The 18,574-nt window shown below is 32.6% G+C and overlaps 1 protein-coding gene across 1 annotated transcript in view; it reads left to right on the top strand.

The window, feature by feature from the left end:
• Positions 1–471: 471 nt before the first annotated feature.
• The window catches only part of LOC118737536 (tubulin beta chain), a gene marked incomplete at its 5' end in the record, with an annotated part of 134,168 nt that continues 116,065 nt past the window's right edge, over positions 472–18,574 (top strand). Inside the window, 1 exon segment of the mRNA XM_036468109.1 lies at positions 472–681. Within this exon segment, the coding sequence (XP_036324002.1) occupies positions 625–681 (57 nt within the window).

Raw genomic sequence — 18,574 nt, 5'->3', positions numbered from 1 at the left:
CACACATACTTACATTTATGGTATGTACGAGCAAATCTGTTTATTCACTATTCACTCGCACGCCTCTCCTCCGTGTTTTTGTAGCATTGTTGCTCGTCGGTTCATCCGTCCAACCAGCCGTCCGTATATGTATGTACATACGTATGTATGTATGTATGAATGTTTGTAGTACGGGTACATTGCTTATTGCCTTTCATTGAGTATTTCGTTTTAGTAGTTGAACTCATCTTCGAGATACTTGTTCGTTTGCCTATAAATGCTCTACGTAGTGTCGACACGCGGTTTTACTTACGTTCATACAAGCATACGATTACTAGCAAAATCTTAGTTGTTTTGCTTATTTTCAGCGCTATAAATTTGTTCGTAGGTTTGTCGATTTGTTTGTAACGGCAAGTGGACGCGTGACACGCGAGTGCCCTTTATATACATACATACATAATTATTCACATTCACATTATTAAATAGACTGAGCATTTGTAGTGCATTAAAAGCAACAAGAATAATATTGAAGATAAAAATCAATTAATTCAATTACATCAATTTGCTGCTTGCATTTCTTGCCGTCTTTTTTTACATATTATATTTTGGTGAAAAGTGTGTCTCTAGCTTAAAATCAGCCAGAAAATGAGGGAAATCGTTCACTTGCAAGCTGGTCAGTGTGGCAATCAAATTGGCTCAAAGGTACGTGGCGCGAAATTTTTTAGGGGACTAAAGGTCTGATTATGGTAACTTAACGTAACTTAGAGGCTGTCACTTAAAAAATATCTTTAATGGTTTGTGCCTACATATATTTGGACAGGCGAAACTTAACGTAAATTAATGCCACGTCGTAGTCTGTTTAGTTTGATTTCCTAAGTTCTAAGCTACGTTAAGTTAAAATAAGTTGCCATTATCAGGCCTTAACTTAGAAGTAGACTATATATGTAAGTATGTATATGTATGTACCTACGTACATACCTACACAGATTTATCTAAGCGTATGGAAATATTTATTTAGGTATTAGTACAAATTTTTCTAACAAAAAGTTAATGTACCATTAGATATGTAGTAATATATTGTATATATTTGTTTAGCCATGAAACGAAGCTCGCTTCAGTTTTTGCGGAGAAAGTTTTGTGTTCTAGGGTAAATGCAACCTCTACTTTCTCATTAAACAAAAGTTATAATTTAAATATGTACATGTCTGCAATACATACTACATACATATATATATATGTATGAATGTATTTGAAACCGAAAATTCGCTTTATTTAGGTAAAAGTAAATTTTTGTTGTTCCTTCGCCGTTGGCTTCTCACAACTTGGCAAGTCATTTCGCCACAAAAAAAATATGACGCATATATTCAGTGCTTTGCTTTCTTTTGCTCAAGTTTTTTCCGACATTTTTCTCCCAAATGCCTTATAATTAGCTTGTGTAAAGAGTTCCGCTACTATTTATAAACAAACAAACTAACAAGTATTCAAAATTCTTTACAAATTTGCCATCACTCGGAAATTCTGTTATGTTCACGAGGGGTCGACCACCCATTTGCCGCACATTGAAAGCGGTTTCTTCTAACCTCAAATATTAATTATAAAATTACGAAAAGCAGCTGTGGCAAAAAACAAAGCGGATAACGAGCAAAAGCAGACGAATGAATACAAGTGGAAATAAGAATGAACTGAAATTGCCACAACCGGCCAAGGTGTTGCTCTCCGTAATAAAGCATTGGCTCTCTTATGATTGAGTTGTTTTGGACGTGCAAAGTGAGAAGTGGAAAAATGGGAAATGTGACAAAAATATGTGCATTTGTATGTTATCGCTCAGCGCTGCAGCACTGCGATTCACTTTGCACTATCTTATGTTTTATCTTTTATTCTGTTACGTCAAATGACCAGCTCAGCAACCAAATGTCTGAACTAAATAGCTGCTAGTGAATACGTACATTAGGGTGGTCCAAAATTTCGTGTGAAAAAAGTAAAGTTTGATATTTATTGCTCTCACCCCCTAAGATTATTCTATATCGAACAAATATACCTACCTTTGTTTTTCATTTTTAAATAAAAAAAATGTCTGGAGGTCGCTCAAAATTTTACATGTAGATAAGTATCTTATATGTGGAATAAACCATTATTCGTAGAAATGGTACAGATTTCTTGAAAATCATTATTTTTCGAGTGAAAAATTCTGTTTTTCTTCCGGAGACTTCCAATAATAACACCTAATTGTATATTTTACAATTCTTTATGGGTCTCCATTGCATTTTTGGGGTCTGTATTTGGGTAGGATATCTATGCTAGTGACCGGACACTTTTGTCTTTTTTTGCCTGAAATAAGAAAACCGTTGACAATTTTGAATTTTTAAAATTTTTAATCGAAGTCAGCCATGATTTGTAACGGGGCCGCAAATATTAGCTCCGATCCAGCACTCCATGAACTTACAGGATTTTACACGAACTTGCAGGAAGTTACAGGAAAAATGTTCCCGTACTCCAAAGTCCTCCAAAATCCTGTAAATGAGAGCGACTTTTGGAGAGTTGTGTAGAGAATGAAGTTGCAAGATTTTACCCGAACTTTTTCTTCTGGTAAAATCATGAAAAGTGTCAAGCAATCACTGGTTGACGTTTTTACAGGAAAAATGGTTTTTTTGTTCCCGTACTTTTTGTTGTTACTCACTTTTTACTCTCACTTCAGAGAGTAATTTTGCTGTTTGACAATTTTACAGGATTTTTCACGAAAAGTATTGGATCAGAGCTATTATTTCATTTGAAATGCATCACAGCTTTTACTAAAACGCGATCAGTTTGTGTTTGTGTGAAAACGTCCGGATTTTTATTTTTTCGGTAGCGATATATGTATACATTTAAGCAACGTAGATTTAAAAATCCAATTCATGTAAGTACTTTTAAATTCGAAAGCGTCAAGTTTTGATGAAAAATAGTGCAAAAGTCATTTGTGATATAAATTTTACCAAAAAGTTAATGGTAAATTATTTAAATTGATTGTGTGGCTGATAGGATACCAAATTAGCGCATATTTCAGTTATATTTCAGTATTGACAAATAACTCGATTTCGTTAACCGAACACCTAAATTTTTCATTACTGTAACGGTTTTTAACGCTCTCGTGGCTAAATTTTATATATTTTTAGAATGAATAATGCGGATTCAGGACAAGCGAACCATGGTATGGGCATTCGCAAAGCTGCTAGTGTTTGCGGTATTCCGAAATCAACTATTCAAGACCATGTTAAGGTCATAGTTTCTGAGTCTACAGTCTGCTGGGTCTTTAGTTTCGGTCCGAAATCCCATCTAACGAGCGAGGAGGAGAAAGAAATAGTTGAGTAGATTTTGAATATATGCACATGTGGGTTTCCTTTGAAAAAGGATTATATTCTTAACATGGTCCAAAAAATCATAAAAAATAGTGGATGGAGAACCCCATTCAAAGATGGTAGCCTGCTCAGACGTGGCTAAAACTATTTTGCAAGCGCAACCCAGGACTTTCAATCCGCTTTCGGAATCTTTCTTCCTCCTATTGTAATTTTTCCTTAGTCGAGGCCACAAAAAGAAATTGTAAACAGTATTCCAGAAGAATAATTTCTAGGCCGTACAAAAAGCGGGTGGATGAAAAGCGTCACCTTTTATGAGTACGTAGCAAATTGTATCGACAAATGGTTAAATTAAGAAAGCATAAAGAAGCCTGTTATATTGTTTCTTGATGGACGCAAGTCACACTGAATCGCAGCCGGTTCTGTGATTCCCATGGTATTATATTATACGCTTTGCCCCTTTATATAACGCATTTATTGCCGACGTTAGCCTATTTAAGCCTTTAAAGACATATTGGAAGCAGACAGTTGTTGAATGGCAAAGAGACCATATAGGGGACTTTCTTATTAAAAAAGAAGTCTGTCCGTTATTGTACAATGATGAGCAACAAAAATAAACGCCATGGCTGAAAGGAAAAGAAAACGATTAGCTAAGAGGAACCTTTAATAAAAAAAGACGCCTAAACAAAGGAAGTCTTTAAAAAAAGATAGAAATATACCTGACATGCTTGGATAAACTCACTAGCGATGTAGATGGCGACAACTTAAAGAATACTGGCTGAGACACTTGCTCTCATGGTATCTACGGAAATGCACCGCGTTGAAAAACCTTTCATATTCAGAAGCTGCCAAAAGCAAGTTTATATGTACTTTGCGTTCCAAATGAACATTTATTTTTTCTGAACTAGTCAAAACTGTTCACCTTTTATTGTGAATTCCTGTTATTTTTACAATAAAACCGTTATTTTTGAGTTTGAAGACTATCGTTTATATAAAAATAGAGTGTCCGCACAATAAATTTCTAACGTCCGCTCAGTAAAAAAAAACTGTCTGTCACTAAAGAAATTTGGTTTTTTTCAGAAAATTTATTTTTATACAAAATTTAATTCTTTTTCATAAAATTCACCTGCTTTAGTTAATTTAGAATTACAATTAAATCTCTTTTTATGCCGATTTGAATTTATGCGGTTTTTCAAACTATTTTTTCGCTGTAACGATTTTGCCCTTTTGAGAGTTTTTATTATTTTCTTTGAGTGTGTAAGAGACAATGCCTTTGATAAACAATTTGTCTTTGTATTATTACATAATTCATGTATTTATTGTGTTTTTTTTTTATTAAAATACAGATCCAATTTTTTTATTTCATTAATGTTCAGTTTTACATGGATAACAAGTGTTTAATGAATGAAAGTAAAGAACTTTATGCATATGCTTTCTATACGGCTTTATGAGGAGCGCATATAAAAAGAGACCTAAGTGTAGTTCATAATCCCATATTGATTAAAATTTTTTTCCTCCGATAAACAGGTTGCAATATACGACAGACTAAAAATGAACAAGTAAGAAAAACGTACGTACGGGCGGAGCCGAACATTAAAACCCGGCGCAAGTATTAAATATATGTTTTTCATCTTTCCGAAAACTACCGCTACATGGTAAGCCGGGGTGTATCAATTTTGAGTAAATTAGCATCCCTAAATTTCGAAATATTGAAGTTTCAAGCATTTCTGTAATTTACCGTTATATGAAAAGCGGCCGTAATTTTAGTCCGATTTCAATAATTTTCAACGTTTTGCTTTTATGTGGCAAGCAAAATAACCATACCGAGTTTGGTACAAATTTGTAGAACGGTTACCAAGATACATATATGTGATCATAAGTGGGCGGTGCCACGCCCATTTTACAAAATGTTATCATATACGTATTTCTTGGTAAAGAATTGTTGTAAAATCATCAATTTTGAATAAATTAGCTTTAATATTTACTGATTTATCGAAGATTTCGTTTCGTATCGTATTTTGTATATCTAAATTACCGTAATATACCCTTGTGCACAAGTGCGCTCGGGTATAAAAAAATTAATTGTCCGGTCACTAGCATAATTAGATATAGAAAAATTTTAGGGGGTGAGGACTTTAAAATATGGCGTGCACTTTTTTGACTCCCTAATGTACATACATATGTATACATATACATACATACAAATGTATCTGGCACATGCTATATGTATGTATATTAATACGTTTTTGCTTTCTAATAACACGTAAGTGACGTGTTTGCCATGCAGCCGCCGTTCCATCATTTGCGGCTTTTCTCATTTTCTGTTTGGTAGAGAGTATTTTACATATGTACTTCTTGCTTTTACAACTCAGCTGTTGCACTCTGAGACGACAAAGTACGTAGTGCAAAACTATTAGCAGCAAACAATTTTTCTGCGATTAATTTTGAATTCACTTAGTAATAACACACTTAAAATAATTTGTTTTTATTGTTTAAGTTAATAATTGCTTAATATTATAAAAAACCATTAGCTATTATCTGCGCTAGACCTCCAGTTGATCTCAATATTCCCTTGGGGACAGCTAATTAATTTTCGTGACATTTTTCTTTTGTCTACTAAATGTTTTTTCTTTAAATTCTGGAACATTAAATAATCAGCACAACACAAATCCACATTTCAAACTTAAGTAGATTTTAAAATTTATCTGCCCTTTACATACAAATTTTGTTCAGGTAAAGTTTAAAACCTACATGAGAAAATGGCACTTAAACTTTTTAATCAGAAATTTTTAGTGTGCTCGATAATTACTTTTATATGAAAGAAAATGTCTAGTGGTTTTCATGGTTTTGGTTTCACTGTGTTCTCTTAAATTTTTCTCTACTCATTACTGAGAAGTCACTGCGAAACGCCCTTTATGTGCGTGCCAACAAACATATACGAGTATGTATAAACTATCTACGATCCTAAAAAAATTATCAGGCTAAGATAACTTTTTTGCAAACACACTTAAATACGCACATGCATATTTAAACTTCAATATTACATAGATCAATAAAATGTTTAAAAACTGGTGACATCAGGTGCCTCCTAAACTCATAATTGCAAAATTTATTACTCATGTACTCTACTGTACATGTACATATGTATGTATACTATAGTTATAAATACTTTTTTCAACTAACACTATTTTATATCACAGTTACCGAGTAGAGCTTGGGATCATCATTCAATGGATCCTTAAATACTCCCTTTCGAATTCACGATTATTCCTCATTACTCCCTATATTTCTGAGCTCTTTTGTATATTAACCTTAACACGGGATGTCCTAGGAGGGCGAGTAATCTATTTTACCTCCTAAACGAGCAATTGGAGAGTTCTTACAGAATAATGTCCCGCAAACTTTCAAAAAAAAAACATTGCTTTCATCCAGGTGAATTTAGGCATGGTGGTAAGGGCAGCCCAAAAAAAAAACAAAAAAGTACACTACCAAATTATACGCTCATTGACAATCAGAACAAAACAAAAGTTACAACAAACATTATTTTGACAATCAGTACAAATTCGCCTTGAAATCAGCAGCTCCGATAACACCACCTTATACATATGAATTAGCCTTAGGGCGCACCAAAAATATCCTACATTTCTCCCAACCAAGCATTAAGGGAGTACTTTTATAAACGGCTATTTTAGGTTACATTATTCGTTTATTTTATTTTTCATACATTGATATATTCACATATCTCAAAAATTAAAAAACTGCTGGTTCACTATATTGAGGATGATTCCGTGCGCAGAAGCACACGCAAGTAAGAGCAGTACTTTACTGCACACTCAGTTCAAAGGCTATTGAGAGTATTTAGTATATACCAGGGGGTGATCTGAAATAGGACGTATATCTCGAAATAACTCTTTGTTGGTATATATCTTTGCGCGGTTTGGGGAAAATTTGCGTACCCAGCGGAAAATTTGTAACTGGCCTAACGGGAAACACTGTGCGACGGGGTCAATTTTACACACAAAAAAATCAATTTATTCCGCTTTTTTTAGTTTTTCTCTCTGGCGTAAGTATTTTTTTAAAAGGTCTTTGGAATTCGAAAAATATGATTAATTCTAAAAATTATTTTAAAAATTGAGTGCCATGTAGAAATCAAATTAAAGTATCAAAATAAGGAAACATTTCTGTAGAATTTAAAACAGACTAAATTTTAAAAGTTGCCACTTGCAAGCTGTTTTTAAGTGAATTTAATATGCTCACGCGAGCGATCTACGACCTGTCGAATTTCTAGGCAAACTTAACCTAGGTGCGATCGAAAAAGGTCTGGAATCTTGTACTCTCTAAATAGGGAAGATGTATCCCTCACAATTGGTTCTCTAACGGGTCCCTGCCTTATAGGTAAACATAGAGAACGGCTCGGAGCGCTTACCATAGATGCTGCAGAAGTTGCAAGAACTATGAAGAAAAAGAGATAGTTATCCACCTTCTCTGTAAATACCCAGCATTATCGAGAAGTAGATTGCGCTTTCTGGGGTCTCCTTTCTTTAGTGACCTTGAAAAATTGGGAGATTAAAACCCTAGATGCCTGACGAGTTTCGTCAAGGATTCAAAATGGTTTAGCAAGGGGGAGTGAAAGCTTTTAGTCTTGGTATCACAACGGGCCTTCATTTCGTGACCTATGTGTGCCCCTGCGCAGCATGGACAGCCACATTTACCTACCTACCTAAATGTGTTGGTGCCTATGGGCGAAGGGGTATTAAAACTGTCCTTTTCAAATTTTATCCTTGAATAGCGTTGTACTTTTGCAATATTTATTTTTGAAAACATTATATATTAAGGATTAATATTAGCTTGACAATATGCTCGAATTTCGTCCTTCTAGCATTATTTCCTAAAAGAATCAAATTCATTTAAAAGGCATTTTTAATACCCATTGCACCAAACAACTTAATTTTTTTTTTGTAATTCTGCAGAAGTTGCTCTTTCATTTCGTACCCATATTGTTGTTGTATATTGCACAAAATTTTTTATATAATTTTTGGAATTAATTATATCTTTGAAATTCCAAAGTCCTTTAAGAAAATCCTTATGTCAGAGAGAAAAACGAAAAACGCAGTTTTACTATATTTGGCCCATAGTTTCGTGAGCATATTGATTGCTTTGCTGGTCTTTTGAAATTTTTTTTTGTTTCTGTAGCACGCTGAAAATTGTTATTTTCCAGGGACCGAGAACACGCTCCGGGCTAGGTTTAGTTCTGCACGAGAACAAAATGTAATGTCAAGAACGTTCCCCCAAAAGAACCAAATGCGAATAAAAGGTTCTGGAACGTTTCCGTAAAGAACAAAATGCGAACAAAACTCTCAAGAATGTTCTCAAAAAGAAAATAATGAGAACGAAATTTTCATGGACGTTTACAATGAGAACGAAATAAGAGCGAAAGTATCGAGATTTTTTCAAGGAGGGTCGAATAAAAAAAACAATTCTGAGAACGTTCGGCTGGAGCGCAAAACGAGAACAAAGGTTTGGAGCACCTAACGCTAAGAACGAGAGGGGTGTATTAAGATGAATGATCGTTTCCATGACAACCAGATTGTTATTTCTAAGCCAGAGCAACGCTGGATCATTTCAACCAACTTCCAGATCGTTTTGCTTTCTATTTATGGAACAATTTTTCAGTTTTTGTGCAAAAACCAAAGTTTGTGTCTTAAATTTTCCGTTGACTTAATTTGCATAATTATCTTTCCGTTCTTTTTTGATTATTTGAAATAGTCAAACATTTCAAACTAATGCAACGCTATGAGAAAAATTTTCTTCTCGCTTTCATTCTTCGCGAATAGTTCAGAGAAGATTTGTTTCCGTTTCGTGCTCTGTTAGAAAATTTCCGTGACTTTACTTCTTCGAGGCAAAGTTCCTTCGACTTTTGTTCCCATTTTGTTTTTTGCCAGAACGTTCCAGAGACTTGTGTTCCAATTTTGATGCCGAAAGTATTGTTCGCATTTTGTTCTCTTTGGTAGCGTTTCACAGGGTTTCATTCCTATATAATTCCCGCTGAGAACGTTCTCGAAAGTTTTGCTCTCACCATGACTCTTTGAAAACTCTCCCGAAGGTTTCTTTTCTTTTCAGTTTGGGTTTTTAAGCGTTCTTGGGAGCAAAACTACGAGAACGACATTTCGTTTCAGTCATACCTTTTGTTAGGGGTCCACGAATTTTTCATTTAAACCAAAGAATTCTGAATAAATAGTTACAAGTTTTGATGAAAACTTTTTGAAGTTTGGTTGATTTTTGTGTTTTCGTTATAGATCGAACTATATATTAAATGAAAATTATTAAAAAAAAAATAAAAAATATAACTTGCAAACAATATCATTTTTGATGTGTAACCAGCGTTGTTACTTTTTCGACATAAATTTATATGTACAGTACAAGCAATTCTCGCCAGCAGCCAAGCGTCAAACAATATTAAATATTTATTGTGGTTGTTTTATGAGAATTGTTCATTATAATGGTAGACATTTTTTTAAGCTTTTATTTCTGATTGTCAAACACAAATGATTACTACGCTACGCTGCACTATCGTTTGGTTCACTTTTCAATAACATTTGAGTCATCAGTCTGTTGTTTTACCAAAGATAAGTTATCGCACTACGCGCTCCATTTCCCAACTTCAGTGTTAGCAACAATTTGCCGGCACTTATTGAGTGGATGTAGAGTAAAAATGCTTTTAACCAAATTTAATTTTAATTATTTAGGTAACTACACTGGCGAAACTTGAAAACCACTTTGAATTAAATTTTTTTTTTGTAATTTACATAAGACTACATACAAACTGGAGATTTAATAACTTCTTTATCTTTGTTTCACTTTTTGTTTAATTAAAATTTTTGCGAATTTTACTAAATTTTTCCTTTGGTACTTAAACGAAACTCTTCTCTTATCTCCATGTATTACATTTTTATTGCACCCATTTATAAGACATACCCAAGTCTCTTTTTATCTTTATGACTAGCCCGGCCTGCATTAATGTATGTACATATGTATGTATGTACATACGTACAGTTACTCTAATCAGAAACAAACAATTGCGGTCATTGTCAACGTAAACGAAATTATGCAATCAAAGTAGAAATTATGGAAATAAATAATTACTATCATCAATGGAGGCTTTTTGACATAGTTACATATAAGCTTTCAATGCATTGTATAGATTTCAATTAGAGTTGGTAACTAGGGTGGCCTAATTGTGTACTAAAAGTGGTGTACTAATTTTTAAGATTTTCTACTGATTTTTACATTTAATAAATATTTTTGTAAATTGGTATAATTGACATTTACTTGAGGTTAACTTAAAAAAATGGTTTTTAACAACTCATACGTGTGAGCAGATTGAAAGCAATTTATTGAACGTGTAAATGCAGCGTTAATTAAATTTAAACCTTTATTTAAAAGGTGTCACCTTGCAGTGTTTCGTTTCCTAGCATTTCGCAAATTAACAACTGCTTGGATTCAACCCAACATAACAACCCTGTTCCAGGTAGGTACTTCCACGATTTGTAGATTTTACAGGATTTACATTTAGGAAACCTTATGGAAGGTGGCGACCAGGAACGACTTCCTGTAAAAGCCTGCAGATCGTATAGCAGCTGGAACTGAGTTAGTATTTCAAACTAAGTTCTAAAAATTTGTAAAAGATGCAAATTACTGACTCATGGATATGATATATGTACATAGCTTGACTTTGATTTTTGATGTTCAACCACCTGGCATTTTACTTGCACAAATACAAAACACTATTCAATTTCAATCGTACTCGAAAATTATTTACTATACCTTTCAGTCAACGTTTTATTGTCAATGTTGTATATAATAAGCACACCAACCAAATACTTATGTTTTAAATTTTGTAGCTTAAAATACGCAAACAAATTCTGACTCGAGCTCATCTTCTACTGAAACTGAATGGGCTACAAAACTGCGTACACCAAAATTTGTTTAAAAATTCGGATCGAGAAGTTAGATATTTTGATGAAATTTTTTTTTTTCACTTTCTAGAAAGTTTGAGAATTCAACTTGCATGGTTTTTGTTATAGAATTAACTATATTTTTATATAAAATTTAAATTAAGTAAGGAAAGAAAAGATTTTCAAAACTTGCCAATACATTTTACTACTATTTTTGTGAACACAACTGTACATACATATGTAATACCTTTCATTTGGTTTAAACTAATGAATTGTTATATTGATAATACTATATGTATTTAAACCTCTGTTATTTATTTTTTGCAAAATTAATGCGCTGTTTTTTTTGTTGTTATATTGTTAACAAACGAAAGATATGCTTAAAAATTAGCAGATTTTAATGGCTTTGTACTGATTTTTGATCTCAACAGTACTGTATTATATACTGTATTTATTATGTTTAGTGGCACTTGAATCGATAGGAATTTCTATGCAGGTAAAACAAATTTCAAGTAAAAAATTGAGTAGAAGATTGATCTATCTCTGCACCTGGTTCGAAAACGCTCTATGCCAACATTGGGATAGGGCGTTTCTAAGTTAAGGCGTTCTTCGACCAAATTCTGGGGTAGGGCATTTTTCTATCAAATTCTAATAGACCGTTATTCAATAAAATTCTGAAGTAGAACATTCTTGGGCCATTTTCTGAGGTAGGGCGTTTTCGGCCCGGCTGCCGAGATAGGCCGCGCTTCCACTCAGCCGTCGATATGTATGTGTGAGAGCTAAAAGATAAATTTCACTCATTTTTTTATCTCATCCATGTTCAATCTCTTTTCCGAGACGACCGTAACGAACAATTTACGTCTCGCGACCTTGAAAGATCACTTTGGTAGGGCGAAAGAACTTTTGCTTCAAAAATATTTGGTTGTTACACCACAGTTAAGTGTTTGATTTCAATTTGCGGTGAGCTTCTTTATATTGTTGCACAAATGGAGGCTCCTATAATTTTGAACGCCTCCGTAAGGCAATTTGTTTTTATAAGAAATACACTTGGAGGTTCGACGTTTACAAAAAGCCCTGAGGATGTCATTTCTTTTTCAATACCAAATACATACATTTAAAACTTTGAAGTATACATATCCATATACATATGTATTTTATTGATCCGAATTTATGTACAAGTCTACATCTGCGGAATTTCGAGTAGAAGTGATAAGGAATGCTTTCACTTTATTTCAAATCGAAAGCTTTACTCGCGCCTTCTGTTAGAAGTGAGAAGGAAACGTTATAAGTTTTAAAACTTCATCGGTGTTTCTCTGAGAAATGATAAGAAATGGGTCCGTTTTACATCCAAATGGAAGCACTCCTCATTTTCCAAGAGGGATTTATATGAATGCATTTACATATGCAGACTGCGTACGCGTCGATAAAAATTGTATCTAATTGCTCTTTTAGTAATTTCATTCATCTCGATTTAATGCGAAGCGGTCTAACATGCCATTTCCTGTCATCTTCAATAAAACGAGATATGATCAGCATTAAACAGCGCCAAGTCAAATGCATATATGTACATGTACTTATTTAATACAGCATGCTACTGCATATACATATCGCACACCGTCTTCAAAAGAGTCAGAACTCGAAATTTGGCATTTTTGAGATTATGCGCTAAAAATGTACACAGAGCTTCTATTTACCTTTCAGCAAAATTTTGTTATAATATGTTGAAAAATACCTTAGGTAAAGTCGCCCATATGATTATCATGTGCTAAGGTATAGTTTTTCGCATTTTCTGACAAATGTATTATTTTGAGTTGTGACTCTTTTGAAGACGGTGTGCGATATGTATGTACGTAAATACGAGTACTTCACCTGCACAATGACACAGTTTTTAGTTTCAATCTTGAAACTGGCCATTATGCCATGGAAGATGATCTCACTTAGACATCATATGTATGTACTTTGAGCAAAGCTTGTTCACGCCTGCATGCATACTTGGGGTTTTTTATTCGACTTTAGCCAAAATCAATTTAGGTGTTCTTCGAAAAAAGGCAATATGAAAAAACCGGTTTCCAATTTTTAAATTCAAAAAAAGAAAAACCTGATAGACCGGTTATTTGCTTTAACTTTTCGTGCTTGGATAATACTTACAGTTGGTCAGAAACGAAAATCCAAAATGGAATAAAAACATGTAGGTATGATTTTTATTTAGAAACAAAATAAATGAAATAAGTTCAAAGTGATTTGGATTAGTAAACATTAGATATTACAAATATTAAAAAATTTTGAGATCAACTAATTTTTTTCTCAGTTTTTAAAAAAAGACATTTAAGCAAAACCTCCGGAATTTTTAAATAAACGCATATCTAATAAATTTATGGTCGTATTCATAAAAAATAAAATAGGTTTAAAGAGCTCCATAAAGTGACATTTTCATACAAATTTTGGATTTATAAAGCAGTTAAAGCCTTCTTTATTTTTTATAAATTTGGCTGTTAGTCTGCACGTAACTGCATGATTGCTTTACTGTATCAAATCGCATGCTTTAAACTGGGATACATCCTAACGAAATGTGCTCTAAATAATTCCAAAGCAGATTGATTTTTTTCAATTTGAAAAACATATGTACATATATAAAAAGAGAATATTCGGACAAAATTTAATAATGTTTGGTAAAAATACGGTTTCAACAAAATAAAAAATATATTGAATTGACAGTGAATTTTGAGGTGCAGTTCTGTAAATATGTATAGATATTCGAAAAAAACCCAATTAAAAAAAATCGCGAATTCATATAAGTTTATTAAAGTAACTAAAACCACCAATTTTTTGTACATTAGTTATTTATTTTGTATCACTAGAAAATATTTATTGAAACCATTTATTACTTCAAAAAATCTTCCCTTTAGAACAAAACCAATCATACATATGTTAAATTGTTGGAAAAGTGTATAATAAATGCATAAAATACGCCTTATTGGGATTGTCTAGCTGGCAACCCCGATTTTTGGTAGATTTTTTAAAATAGCTAACACAAATTTGTTGCAAAATGATAAAAGTTATTTTTTGCAAAAAAAAGCTATGCACCGATTTTTTTTTTAATGTTTGTTGTAAATTAAAGCAAGTACGCAAAGAAATTTTAGTAAAAATATGGTGATGTAATCGATTTTAAAAATACAAAAATTAATTGTAATTTCTTTTTGCTTTTAGTGGGCTGTTGCCAAATTTCTAATAATCTTACTTTTCACTCACTCACTAGCAAATTACCAAATTTTTATAATCAGGCAACATCCACAACTGATGAAACAACATCACCTTATATGAATTCAATTTCGTAACCATCCATAAATTTTGGAAAACCGGTTTGGAAAAACCAGTCAATCACCTTAACGCACACCTGTATGTACATATTTACGTACGTACTAATAGACATACATATATTCGTGCATATGTGCATATGCACAGTGGCGGTCAAAAATGGATGAATGGTGTTTCGTTTTTAATATTTACAATGTTTTTCAACCTAGATTTTTTTTTATATTTTTTATAAAAATATGGTTCATACTTTAACAAAAACTATATAAATCACACTTTCAAACTTCATACAGAACTAAGAAAAATTCAACAAATTTGTATCTAAATTTCGAGCCTCTTAAGCAGAATTTTTAGAAATTTTTTGGGTATGCAGTTAGCAAGCTTATAAAAGAAATGCGTGTTTTGATCGGCTAAAATATCGCATTGATCTTTAATTTTTTTATTTTTTTTTTTGCTGACGGCTTTTACGGTTTTTCATGTAAATAGCGAAATTTAGAAAACTGGCGTTGACTTTTTTTAATTTTTTTTTTGCAAACTTTCTTTCGCATATTCTTCCATAAGAAATTCATGTCTAAAGCAAAACGTTGTCAACAAAAAAAATTGTTAAAAATCAATGCGATTTTTTTTAGCCGCTCAAAACTTGCACTTATTTTACTAGAATTTTATAAGCTTGTTAACTGCATACCCAAAACATTTCTAAAAGTTCTGATTAAAACGCTCGCAATTAAGATACAAATTTTGTGGTATTTTTCTAAGTTCTGATAAAGTTTAAAAGTGTGCTTTATACAGTTTTTGTTAAAGTATGAACCATATTTTAATAAAAAAAAATATCAAACAAGTTTTAGCTTGAAAAACATTGTAAATATTAAAAACGAAACTCATTTTTGACCGCCACTGTAGATGCATTCGTCATTTTATCCAATAAAAGTTAATTGAATGAGAATTTTATTTTGATTTTATGTTTTTAGGTGTTTTATGTTTGCATTTCTTCCCTTAATACGCTTTGGCCTAATTTATTCTCAAAGAATAAATATGGAAAACAAAATATATTTACGGTACAATCATCCATTAGTCAGCAGTTTTTTACATACGTGTGTACGTACTTGGCTCAATTCAAACCAATTAAACGGCTTAATTGACAATTTTTTATTTTTCTTTTCTATTCTGTGTATTCTCATCCCATCGTAAAGAGTTGTAATATTTAACGATACCGGCAAGCACGCTTGCGCAGCACATTTTTGTTCATATGAATGGATGTAGCTTTGTGTATATGCCCTGTGGGGAAAATCTCTAGTTCTGAACTGTTGCGCTTCTAGTACATTTAGACCCAGTACTGGTTCGCGTTAAATCTCTTTTGCATGCAAGCAACCCCACTGCATCCCTTTTTCGATAGTTCCGAACTAGTCCTAAATTCTATAGTTCCGAACCAATCCTAAAATCGACAGACGAAAGAAAAATCATGATTTTTCAATCTTTTCGGTTCTTCCGTGTGCGATTTTACATTATTTTAAAAGAAACGTTTTTTCACTTTGAAATTAAATTTGTTTGAATGATTGTAAGAAATGTACATTTACATACCTTTAGCTGGAGTTGAGTTTGCAGAGTTGCTCGCTGTTATTTCTTAGATTCCAGCCGGCCCCAAGATGTTAATATGTTAACACAAAGTTTTGTTTTGTATTACCAAACTATGAAATAGCATCTACGAAGTGCAGAATGAAAGTCCATTTGAACGAAAAAGCCGCCAAACACATATCTATGTAAAGTAAACAAGCCCCCGCTGCATCCCATTTTCGATAGTTTCGAATTAGTTCTAATTTCGACAGATAAGATCTAGTTCGTTCTGCGTCCCTTTTTCTATAATTCCGAACCAGTTCTAAAGTCGCCAATTTAGATATAGATTTCTAATGAAAAAAGAGAAATAAAATAGTTGTTTTAAGAGTCCCACCTTTCGCTGATTTTGAACTGGTGGGGATCTACTTACTATCGGACTGGTTCGTTTTTGGCGATAAAGATATTGTACGGAACTAGAAATTGTATGTACCAGTCCGCGGTTTCCCTGCAGGGTGCTTTTGAGTGCATATGTATGTACATATACATATGTATGTGTCAGAGAGCTGCAACGAGTAAACGAGTACCTCATAAGTACAAAAATGCATATTTCGATACAAGTATGCCTTCGTATAAGTATAGCATGAAGAAAGTGCGAGTATGAAGCGTACTTTCAGAAAAGAGTTTGCGAGGAATTGTTTCATAGCGAGTTTGAGTTGGAAAATGAGCTTAGAGCATAATTACGCACATGTTCATGCTACGCATACTACAATAACTTAACTGTAATATTTACAACGACATGGTATAAAAAATCAAATATTGAAATAGGGCGTGTCAGAATTATGGGCTGGAACGTAATTCTTCCGGATTAATTGCAGTCACTCTGCAGGGAAATAAGTATCAACTCCTAAGTAGTTAAACGAAAATAACTATACTGGTATTGCTGAACAAAGGTACAAAACGAAAAGTGTCGTTGTTTCCCATACAAAATTTCGTAAGTGCCGTACAGAAACTGTGTAATGAATTACGACAGAATTCGAAAAATGTCGTTATTTCACATAAAAGAAAAATGGCTTACAGCCGAAAATATTTTCAAGAGGGCTGCCACCTGTTTAAAAATATTAATTTAAATAAATTGATAAAATAAAGATATTATTACAATAAGATACATTTTTTACTACTTAACAATATGGGTATCAAACTAAAAAGGTTTTAGAAATCTTACTATTTGTGAGGAAGGTTGCGGCCTGTTTTAAAAGTTTAATTAAACTAAATTGATATGACAAGTTAAATATATATTACAAAATGAGTATCGAACCAAAGAAATTTAAAGATATTTACTGTTGAAAATGTTGTTGAGGCGGTTTGCCACTTGTTTCAAAAATGTACTTGAATTAAATTGATAAAATAAACTAAATATCACAATATGGGTATACAACGAAACGTATTTGAAAGCTCTTTAACTAAGAAATCATTTCAATAGGCCTGTCCCCTATCTAAAGAGTGAAAACTAAAAATATTGAAATTACATGAAATATAACATGATTGGTACCAAACGAAAAGTGTTTGAAATAGCTTTACTGGACAATTTTTTTGAAATGTTGCCACCTAACCAAAAGCCGAATTTAATGTTCGAGGGAATTAGCAGCATATTATCAAAAGAATTATTAAAAACACGTTGATACAGCAAAGTTTCAAATGGGTTTCCATTGAATTTATTTAGTAACATTTTTGCCGTGGGTTTTCAGTAATTGAGTTGAAATACAAATTACGAAATGTTCACGCAATGAAAAATAGTAATAAAAAATCTACTCATACAAATGTAAATATAATAAACCACTTGAGAAAAATAATAAAATACTAGATGAAAGCTTTTAAAAAATCCTTGATGAAAAGTTAAAATTGTTGTCCCTAATTTTTATCGAAGAATATATTTTTAGCTCTTCTATACACTGTTGCCAACTTGGTGCTTTTCGCACTAAATTTAGTGCTTTTCTGTATTCAAAACGCGAAAATTTTTTAGTTTGGTCTTTTATTTTTAGTTTGAAGACACCAAATCTGTAAACCTTGGCAAAAAAATTTAAACTAAATTAATAGCCATGGTAAATATTTTAGCAACTTTATAAAAATGGAAACAAAATCATAGCCCAATGACAATCGTAAGCGAGCATAGATATGTTTACCAACAAATTTTTGACACAAACAGATTTTTGTCGCTATGCGCTCAACAAACAGTCAGGAAAATTTTTAAAATTTTTCTTGAATCCAAGCGACAACACAACGCTGAATACAGATGCAAATTAAAAAATAAGAACAAGAATGTTATTGTCGCTTGGGACGAAAATATTTGAATTTATAGAAAACAGAAAAAAAATCGACCGTCGAGCAAGAAGCATTGATTTTGATTAATTTAAATCAGAGTCCCTACAAAAAAATTTGTATGCATAT

The sequence above is a fragment of the Rhagoletis pomonella genome, unplaced genomic scaffold (assembly GCF_013731165.1).
Source record: "Rhagoletis pomonella isolate Grant_MI unplaced genomic scaffold, Rhpom_1.0 Rhpom_scaffold_00004, whole genome shotgun sequence".
In the NCBI taxonomy this organism is placed as follows: Eukaryota; Metazoa; Arthropoda; class Insecta; order Diptera; family Tephritidae; genus Rhagoletis; species Rhagoletis pomonella.
Note: the sequence above shows the minus strand (reverse complement) of the source record. Positions and strands in the feature narration are given on the sequence as shown.